General features: G+C 62.1%; 2 protein-coding genes across 3 annotated transcripts in view; one reads left to right on the top strand and one right to left on the bottom strand.

Moving 5' to 3' along the window:
* ALPI (alkaline phosphatase, intestinal) overlaps window positions 1-2,083 on the top strand; it is a 2,767-nt gene extending 684 nt beyond the window's left edge. The window contains 9 exon segments of the mRNA XM_017727007.1: window positions 1-29; window positions 31-106; window positions 249-421; window positions 511-645; window positions 733-805; window positions 889-1,023; window positions 1,134-1,325; window positions 1,440-1,550; window positions 1,638-2,083. The exon segment at window positions 1-29 is cut by the window's left edge and continues 58 nt beyond it. Coding sequence (XP_017582496.1) covers window positions 1-29; window positions 31-106; window positions 249-421; window positions 511-645; window positions 733-805; window positions 889-1,023; window positions 1,134-1,325; window positions 1,440-1,550; window positions 1,638-1,900 — 1,187 coding nt within the window. The 3' untranslated portion in view covers window positions 1,901-2,083.
* A 17-nt stretch (window positions 2,084-2,100) lies between these two features.
* ECEL1 (endothelin converting enzyme like 1) overlaps window positions 2,101-9,137 on the bottom strand; it is a 10,435-nt gene continuing 3,398 nt past the window's right edge. Inside the window, exons 3-18 of one of the 2 annotated variants that reach the window (XM_017727006.1) lie at window positions 8,151-8,219; window positions 7,884-7,994; window positions 7,230-7,322; window positions 6,877-7,016; window positions 6,253-6,475; window positions 6,014-6,112; window positions 5,842-5,916; window positions 5,293-5,396; window positions 5,021-5,079; window positions 4,816-4,867; window positions 4,620-4,687; window positions 4,386-4,510; window positions 4,055-4,120; window positions 3,754-3,849; window positions 3,148-3,224; window positions 2,101-2,900 (exon numbers count right to left, since the gene is read on the bottom strand). In XM_017727006.1, the coding sequence (XP_017582495.1) occupies window positions 2,801-2,900; window positions 3,148-3,224; window positions 3,754-3,849; window positions 4,055-4,120; window positions 4,386-4,510; window positions 4,620-4,687; window positions 4,816-4,867; window positions 5,021-5,079; window positions 5,293-5,396; window positions 5,842-5,916; window positions 6,014-6,112; window positions 6,253-6,475; window positions 6,877-7,016; window positions 7,230-7,322; window positions 7,884-7,994; window positions 8,151-8,219 (1,557 nt within the window). In that variant the 3' untranslated portion in view covers window positions 2,101-2,800. The remainder of the gene's footprint in view (window positions 2,901-3,147; window positions 3,225-3,753; window positions 3,850-4,054; window positions 4,121-4,385; window positions 4,511-4,619; window positions 4,688-4,815; window positions 4,868-5,020; window positions 5,080-5,292; window positions 5,397-5,841; window positions 5,917-6,013; window positions 6,113-6,252; window positions 6,476-6,876; window positions 7,017-7,229; window positions 7,323-7,883; window positions 7,995-8,150; window positions 8,220-9,137) is intronic. The other variant, XM_008644541.1, reaches the window with a different exon arrangement.

Raw genomic sequence — 9,137 nt, 5'->3', positions numbered from 1 at the left:
TGTCACACCGGGGCGTGGGTGTGCGGGCCGTCACCCCGCCACTCGCAGTGCAACACCACAGCTGGCAACGAGGTGTTCTCAGTGCTGCAGCGAGCCCGCAATGCTGGTAACGGGGGATGCAGGGCTGGGGGGACCCTGTGGGGACAAGGGGTGTCACACTGGGGGCTTTCCCCCCATGAGCATCCCATAGCTTGATGGTGGGGATCCTGTGTTGCCCTCAGTGGGGCCTGATGAGCGGGGTTTGGCAGGGAAGGCGGTGGGCATCGTGACCTCGACGCGGGTGCAGCATGCGTCGCCCTCAGGGAACTACGCGCACGTGGTGAACCGGGACTGGTACGCGGACGCCAGCATGCCGCAGGACGCGCGGCTGCAGGGCTGCAAGGACATCGCCTGGCAGCTGGTCCACAACGTCGACATCAACGTGAGCGCCCGCACATGGGAGGAGGGGAGCGGGGACAGACACCTCTCAGGGCACCCCCACTAACACTTCATCCGCCTCATCACCCCCAGGTGATCCTGGGTGGTGGTCGGAAATACATGACCCCTGTGGGGACGCCGGACCCTGAGTACCCCACCAACAGCCAGCAGAATGGGATACGCGAGGATGGGAAAAACCTCATCGACATGTGGCTGGAGGCACGGCCGGTGAGTGACGCAGCGGGGATGGTCCTCTGCCCACTGCCCCTGGCACAGGGCCAGGCACCCACTAACCCCTGAGGGATTCGCCCACAGGGTGCCCACTATGTCTGGAACAGGACAGAGATGCTGGCTGCTGCCGCCAACTCCAGCGTGAATTATTTGATGGGTAACAAATGACTCCTGTGCCTGGACCCAAAAGGCACTGGGACACTCAGGCACTGATGCTGTCCCCAACATGTGCCCTCACAGGTCTCTTTGAACCTGGAGACATGAAGTACGACCTGGTGCGTAACACCACCCTGGACCCATCACTCACAGAGATGATGGAGGCAGCCATCTCCATCCTGAGCAGGAATCCCAAAGGCTTCTACCTCTTTGTGGAAGGTAAGTTGGGGCCCGTGCCCCTGGGGCCACTGAGAGGGGGGTGTAGGGTGGGGCTGGGAGTTGGGGGTGCTGCCGTCGGTCCCCAGCCCACTGTGGGTGCCCATCTGCAGGTGGCAGAATCGACCACGGCCACCACGACGGTGCAGCCCATAAGGCACTGACGGAGGCGGTGGAGTTCGACCGGGCCATCGAGCGGGCGGGTGCCCTGACAGACGAGGCTGAGACCCTCACCGTCATCACCGCTGACCACTCGCACGTCTTCTCCTTTGGTGGCTACACCCTGCGTGGCTCCTCCATTTTCGGTGGGGCTCTGCCCTGTGCTGCATACTGCCAGCCCTGTGGCACCCTGACTGCAGCCAGAGGAGTGATACGGGTGTTTGTTGGCTGATCCTCCTCTTCCATCGACCCCTCCCCAGGTCTGGCCCCCAAGACAGCCATTGACGGGAAGAACTACACATCCATCCTCTATGGGAATGGGCCAGGATACCCAGGCTCTGACCGGCCCAACGTGGACCTAGACAAAGCCAGTGAGGGCACAGAGACCATGGCCGGGTGGTGGGGTGGGGCTGGGGGCCATCACTGCCCCCCTTAACCCCCTTCTCTCCCCTCCCCAGTGCAGTTCGAGTACATGCAACAGGCAGCTGTGCCCCTCACCTCGGAGACCCACGGCGGTGAGGACGTGGCCATCCTGGCCAAGGGCCCCATGGCCCACCTCTTCCACGGGGTGCAGGAGCAGACCTACGTGGCCCATGCCATGGCCTACGCCGCCTGCATCGAGCCCTACACCAACTGCCGCCAGCGGGACTCTGCCCCTGGTATCCGCGCCACCCCCCTGGCCCTGCTCCTGCCCATCCTCCTTCTCCCCCTCTTCCACTGACCCCATGTCCCTAGGGCACCCCACGGGGCAGACTCATGTTCCCCTTCCTGCCCACTGTGTGGCACCTGCGGGCAGATGGCAGCTTTCTGAAGCATCCCTGGTCTGGATGCAGCAGCCATGGGGACACCAAATCCCGGGCAGCGGGGTGTTAAATACAGTGTTAAATAAACACGGGGTGTGACACTGGTGGAACAGGAGTGTTCGTGTTCGTGGAAGGGGGGTGCCTGTGCCATGTGGGCAGGGCTGGGGGTGCTGCTCACTGCTCCCATCCCCTGGCCATGGCCCCTGGCAACCGCCTGGCATATCCAGTGCTTTATTGACCAGAAACAGCAGCGAAAAATACAGCAGTGTCCATGTGCCCGAGCTCACCGGTGGGCTGGCACGGCCCGGCCCCGGCTCTGCCGCTGTGCCCCACCCCGGCAGGGCTGGTGCATGGACAGGATGGGGCTGGCGTGGGGAATGCCGGGGCGGGCACCGGGCAGGGGAGGCATCTGGCACGGGGCAGCCCCATGGTGACTCGAGTCCTCCCCCTGCTTTGACTGACGCTAGGATGGATGTGGTAGGGCTGGGTGAAGGGTTTGGGGTGAGTGGACAGAAAAAGGGGTACAGGGGTGCCTGGGTGTGCCCTCGTTCCTCCATGGGGAGTGAGGAGCCCCCAGTGCGCAGGGCAGTGGGTAGGAGGGGGATGGGCAGGAGGCAGCTGCCCAACCCAAGTGTCTCTCTGCTGCCTCCACCCCTATGGCAGGTGCCTGCCTTTGGGGTGGCCCCCTGTCACACCCGAGGGTGCCCCCTTTACCTGGAGAATAGGAAGGGGAGATGGGAAGTTGGGGGGTGGGCACAGGGTGTCACTCAGGTGGGGGTGGAGATGGAGGGTCCCAGCCTGCTGGAGGGGGATCAGCCTCACCACACTGAACACTTGTGCACCGGGTTCATGGGCGAGTTCTTGGGGCAGTGGAAAACCCGTCCAAACTCCTCAAACTGTGAGACACTGCCCAGGACCCTGCCAGGAGGGGCGGGGCATGTCAGAGCTGGGCACCCCCTGACTCCCCACTGCTGCCTTGCACCCCGCTCAGGGCACATGCTCACCGCGGCACCACCCCGTCCCCTGCCCCAGGGATATCACCCAAAAGCTGCTGGCACCAGCACTCAGAAGAGTGCTCATCCCACTTTGCACAGCACTGACACCTATGGGGAAGGCTGGCACCCACCATGCCCCCAGCCCGCCCCATTTTGGGACCACCCAGTACCTGTAGTGCTCCGGGGCGTGCTTGTCTGTCAGCACCTGCAGGTAGATGGACTGGGATCGCCGCTTGATGCACCAGTTCTGCAGGGGAGAAAGGTTCCATGGGCAAGCCACATGGGGCACCCTGGGTCCTGGCAACCACCAGGGCATGATGGCCCTTCGGCTGCTAGGGGTTAAGGGCAGTGATGCCCTGGTTGTATTTGTTATTGTAGGGTCTCCCAGGAGCCTGTGTACATGGTATAAGTGGTTGGGAGAGCATGGAGTCATGTTTGTTATTGTAGGGTCTCTGGGGTTGTAAGCTGCCTGGCTGCAGGGTTTCCTAGGAGTTTGGGATCATGTGTATTTGTTACTGTGGAGCCTCTGGAGGTCATGGGGACACACATATTTATTACTGCAGGGTCCACAGGAGCAATGGGACAGTGTGGGGTGCTCGTTCAGGGCTGAGCTCTGTGCCCTGAGCCCAGGACCTGCTGATGCAGCTGAGCCTGGCTCCTGGCCATGGGCCCTGGGTCCCCCGGGGCTCTCTCCCCACCACTTTGGGCCTCTGGCTCCACACAAGGTGACCCTCCTGCCCCAATACCTGTTACATGGGAGGAGGACAGGGGCTCACCTGGGCAAAGGCAATGAAGAAGAGCTGGTCGTGTGTGTATTTCATGTGGTGCAGGGGGTGCTCAGGGCCGTGCTCCCGCACCCACTTCTGGTAGGCCTGGAGAAAAAGGGGTGCCCTCAGCATGGCCTGGGCACTCCCCCAAAACCACCCTGAACCCACCCCCAAGCCCCCAGCAATCAGGATCATGCCCATCCCTTCCTGCAGGGAGCAAGGAGGGGCTGGGGGCTCTCCTGCCCACTCAATGGGGATGGCATAAGCAGCTGCCCCATGGCTGTGATACCGAGAGTGGGGGGACACTTACGTAGTAGGCGAGCTTGAGTCCCCCCATGTCAGCGATGTTCTCCCCCAGGGTGTGTTTGCCATTCACCTGCCGAGAGAGGAGAAATGACAGCATGAACAGAGGTGTCCCCCCCACCCAGGCCTCTCCCCATCCCCACCCTGGCACCGAGGGTGCACCCAGTGCCCTGAGGAATTTCCAAACTAAGGTGTGAAGAATTGTTGGGTGTCAGGGCTGGGCAGGGCAGAGTCAGTTCTCCTGCAGGCAGCCAGCGCTAGCAATGGAGCAGCAGGGACCCCACCGTGGGACAGTTGTGCCCTGCTGGGCATTGCCCAGCAGGTGAGAGGGGTCTCACCCTCTGGTTGTAGACGGTGAAGTTGTCGTAGAGGTTGACGATGCACTGCGCCTTCTTCAGGAACTTGCTGTACGACCGCTCTGTCCACCAGTGCACCAGGTTCCCGTGCCGGTCGTACTGTCCCCCTGCCACGGCAACCGCCACCTCCGATGGTTCCAAGGGACCCAGGCATCCTGCCTAGTTGTCCCACCCCACCCACCTCACATCCTGGCAGGGTATGGAGGGGACACCCACCCCAGTCATCGTAGCCGTGGGTCAGCTCGTGCCCGATGATGGTGCCAATCCCACCATAGTTCAGCGACCTGTTAGGTGGGGAGCAGAGGTGAGAGGGGGGAGAGCACAGTGCTGGCAGGGATGGGGATGACCCCAGGGTATGGCACTTTATCCCCTGCCCTGGCAACCCCCAGCCATCCCCCAGCCCCACACTCACTGCGGGAACTCAGGGTCGTAGAGGGTGGGCTGCAGGATGCCAGCAGGGAACACTGGGGACACAGGAGAACATTGGAGTTGGGGGTCACCCTGCCCTGTCCCCACCCACAGCATCACCCAGCACCTAGTGGACCCTGGGCCATGTCCCCATCTCAGATCCTCCCCACTCCCACCCCGGGGGCAGATCGGGGGCAAGCAGTGCTCACCCATCTGGTTCTTGTTGGGCAGGTAGTAGGCGTTCAGTGCCTGGGGAGGCAGCAGCCACCTGCACAGAGAGACAGCAGTGCTGGGCTTCAGAACACCAAGGGACATGGAAGTGCCATCCCTTTTCACAGCTGGGGAACAGGGGGGCACTCCTGGCATCCCTGTGCCCTTCTGCCCCTACACCCTGTGGGGTGCATCCGGGCATGGGGACAGGGGGCACTGGTGGCACCATGCTGCGCCCCTCCATGTTCCCCCAGGGTAAGAGGATACCCACGCGGACTTGTCCACCTCCTGCCGGATCTTCTTCACCGAGAGCCTGATGCTGAAGGCGATGCTGTTGAGGATGTTCTTGAAGTAGGTCTTCTCATCCACCTCAAACTGGGGGCAGGGGGGAAAACAACATCAGGGGAGATGCCAGCCCCAGGAGTGTGGAGGGCAGGCCTGTGGTGTCCTCCCACCCCTGTGAGCCTTGCTGACTGTGGATGTGTCACAAGTGTGTTCTCATGTCCCATGCTGTGTGCCCACAGGCACAGCTGCTTCTCTGTCAGCTCCATGGGGTCCCTGGGCCATGCCAGCACCCCTAACTCTTGCAGAGGATGGGGCTGAGCTCTGGGGGCTGCGATGTGGGGAAGCAGACACCATCCCAGACCCCAGGGACTGTATGGCACTGCCTGTGTGGGGCACCCTGCCAGTGGTGAGCACAGTGAGCACCAGGAGGGGGCTGGTTTTGGGGTGGCATCTCCAGAGACCCTGATGCAGATGTGGGGACCGTCTTCCCCCACCATGTGCCCATGCCCTCACATGCTCCTGGGCTATCCCTTGCCTCATATTCCTTGTCGATGGCCTCTGGCTTCAGGAGGAAATCAGGGTACCCAATCATCACCATCATATACCGGAGCTGTGGGCAAAATGAGTGGTGGGTTCAGGCCCCCACCCCGTGTGCCCCTGGGCTGGTGATGGGGCCAAGCACAGGAGTGCATGCTAGGGGCCACTACCTTGGCCCTGGCTGCTCTCCGTGTCTCCTCATCCATCCAGTCCAGCTCATCCAGGCGCTGGTCAAGGATGTATTTGATGTCCTCCACCAGCTGCTGCACCTATGGCGAGTCACCATGGTGCTGGCACAGCATCCCCACCATCCATCACCGGCCAGACAGCCCTTGGTGGGGGCAGTAGGCACTTTGGCAAGATGATGGGAGATCGTGCTGGCTTCATGCCCATAGGCAGCGTCACCTACCTTGGCTTTGCTGGCAGAGGAGAAGTGCTCCTCAACGAAGAGAGCTCCCAGGGCCATGCCGAAGTGCTTGTTGGCCTGGCTCAGGCAGATCTTACCCGGCTCAAGCTGCTTCTCGTTGCCCTCCATCTCCTTGGAGAGCTCGTGGATGGCATCACGGAAGGGGGTGGAGAGGTGCTCGCTCAGCACCACCACGATGCGCCACAGCATGTAGTTGTGAAGGATCCTGTGACAGGGACAGGATCAGACCCCAGCATGTCCCCAGGCACAGGGGAGGGTGGGAGCATGCGCCAGGATGGGGACACTCCTCCTTGAGGACACCTCTGCTTGGGGACACAGGGGGCCATGGCCGGGGAGGGCACAGGGACAGTCTGGCACCATGTCTCTCCCTGATGTGTGATGTGTCTGGTGACCTCTAGCATGGGTGGCTCACCAGGTGTCCAGACGCGACCAGGATGCTGTGGGGCTCACAGCAGTGAGGTCCCACAAGATTTCCCAGATTTTCTGTGCCCAGCCCAGCCTTCCCAAGAGGAGGGTGATGATGGGAGGTTCCAGCCACAGCTGTTCTGTGCCCTCTGCCAGGCTGGGGAAGGTTCCAGGGGCACAGGGGGTGCCAGCCCCCCTCACCTGCTGGGTGTCACACGGATGAGGTTGGACACCTTGTGCATGTAGTCGGTGGCCAGCAGCACCACCTCCTCCTCCTCCGAGAAGTTGTCATGGAAGATGCAGTCCAGCAAGCGCTTCCACTTGAGCTGCCAGGGCAGGCACTGTCAGGGGGGCATGGGGACCCCCGCTCCATGCCACCCTAGAAGGGACCCCTCCAGGCTTTCCAGCCTCCCTCCAGAGGAGTGTGTTATCCTCAAGTGGACTTAACTGGGACAGGAGGTGGGCATTGAGGGCATGGAGCAGGGGGACAGGGACAAGTGTGGGGCAGAGGCAGATGGGGGATGGGGTGACAGGCTGGCACCAGGGGTACTCACTGTGGGAGTGATGCGCTGCAGCTCGGCCAGGGTCACTTTGTGGTACATACTGCCAACGTCCCTCCGCACGTCGTCGTACTCGGACACCGTGATCTGCACAGGGCGGGCATGGCTGTCACCATCCCAACTGCCCACCTTGAGGGTGACACAGGGATAGGGCACTGGGCTGGGGCGCAGCTCCGGGGCAAGAGGGCATCTCTGATGTAGGTACTGACCCACATCCTTCCCATTCCCTGCCCCAGGAACTCTCTTCTGCCAGTGGGACCCTGAGGGCTGGTCATAAGGTCCCCAAGGAACTGGGTTACCTGAGGAATGGGCACACAGTTTCCCCCAAGGTCCGGACTGAGGACTTCATATCCAAGACCTGGATATGAAGTCCACAAGGGCCCTGAGTGGGTTCACAAGGAGTAGATGCGGGGCTGGAGTGGTTGTCCTGAGGGCTGGGACTGGGGGTTCTTAGGATGTGAGACTGGGTGCTCTGCCATGAGGTCCTCAAGAGGCTGAGATCCCCAAGTTCCAGGTATGAAGGTCCCCAAGGAGGGATTGGAATGGGATTGCTTAGGAGCAGACATGGAGATCCCCAAAAATCTGTGACTGGGATGTCCAAGGGCTGGACAGGGGCACCCCAAAGTTCATGGCACGCGTCCCCCTCACATTGGCAAGGTGCTGCTCCAGCTGCAGGATCTCCTGGGCTTTCTGCTCCACGTGCTCAGCCCCCAGGAGGGTGAGCAGTCGCTCCATGAACAGTCGGTATGCGGCCAAGATCTGTTCAGAGGGAAGGGATGCTCAGTGCCACCCCCCACTGTCCCGTGGCATCCCAGTCCCCGGCACTGCTGGCAGTGGGGTGCCCTCTGTCTGCCAACCATGCTGGGTGCTGGTCCCTCTCCTGGTGTCCCCAAGGCATCGCTGTGCCCTCCTCACCTTCTCGCTTTCCTCATCCTGCCCCAGGTAGAGGGTCCGTTCGGGCAGGGTCAGCCCGTCCTGGTCGATCTGGGGGGAGGAGACGGGGGCAGTGGGTGAGCAGAGGGAGGGGGGCTGTGCTGAGCCAGGCACCCCTCACCTTCCCCACATCGCAGAGTGCCCCTGGTGTCCCCGGAGCCGAAGGGCGGCAGTGGAGTGGAACAGCCCCAGGCATGGGCACGTCGGTGCCTCAGTTTCCTCCTTCCTGCCAGAGGCTGCTGGAGCTGCAATGGGCAGCATGCAACAGGCTGGGAGTGCTGGGCAGAGGGCAGGCCCCTGCTTCATGGCTTGACTGGCACATAGGCTGCCTCATAGCCTGCCCTATGCTGCCAGCACTCTTTGCCCCATCCCTGCCCCCTGGTGTCCCCTCTCCTGCCCCATGGCCGGCCCCACTCCTATACTGCAGCCTGCATGGGGAGCTGCATGGACACCCTCGCTCTTCACACGCAGCCCTGCTCTCCTGCAGCCACAGGCACAGCCTCTAACCCATACCCACACCTGAGCACAGCTGCACGTGTGTGTACGCTCACACACTCACACACACACATACACAGAGGTAACTCGCCCCTCTGGACACAGCTATGGACGCTCACATCCCCACACACGCACATCCATCTTACCCTGCTCCATGCACACACACATACACACACACACACACACACACACAGACACACACACACACACACACACACAGAAACATGAACCCTCTCCTTCTCTCTCTCTGTCCCAGCTCCCCGCGTCCCACATCACCAGCCCCCCTCCACTCACACAGCCTCAGCGCTGCCCGCACACCCACGGGCACCTCCAGCTTTCCTCCCCCATCTCCCTCATCACCCCTGCCCCCTTTGCTTTCCCAGACGGTGCCCTGCAGCCCTCCTCCACAACCCCAGCCCCCTCACACACCTGTCCACTCACACCCATCGCACACCCACCCCCAGTCACACCCCC

The sequence above is a fragment of the Corvus brachyrhynchos genome, unplaced genomic scaffold (genome assembly GCF_000691975.1).
Source record: "Corvus brachyrhynchos isolate BGI_N302 unplaced genomic scaffold, ASM69197v1 scaffold162, whole genome shotgun sequence".
Taxonomy (NCBI): domain Eukaryota; kingdom Metazoa; phylum Chordata; class Aves; order Passeriformes; family Corvidae; genus Corvus; species Corvus brachyrhynchos.
Note: the sequence above shows the minus strand (reverse complement) of the source record. Positions and strands in the feature narration are given on the sequence as shown.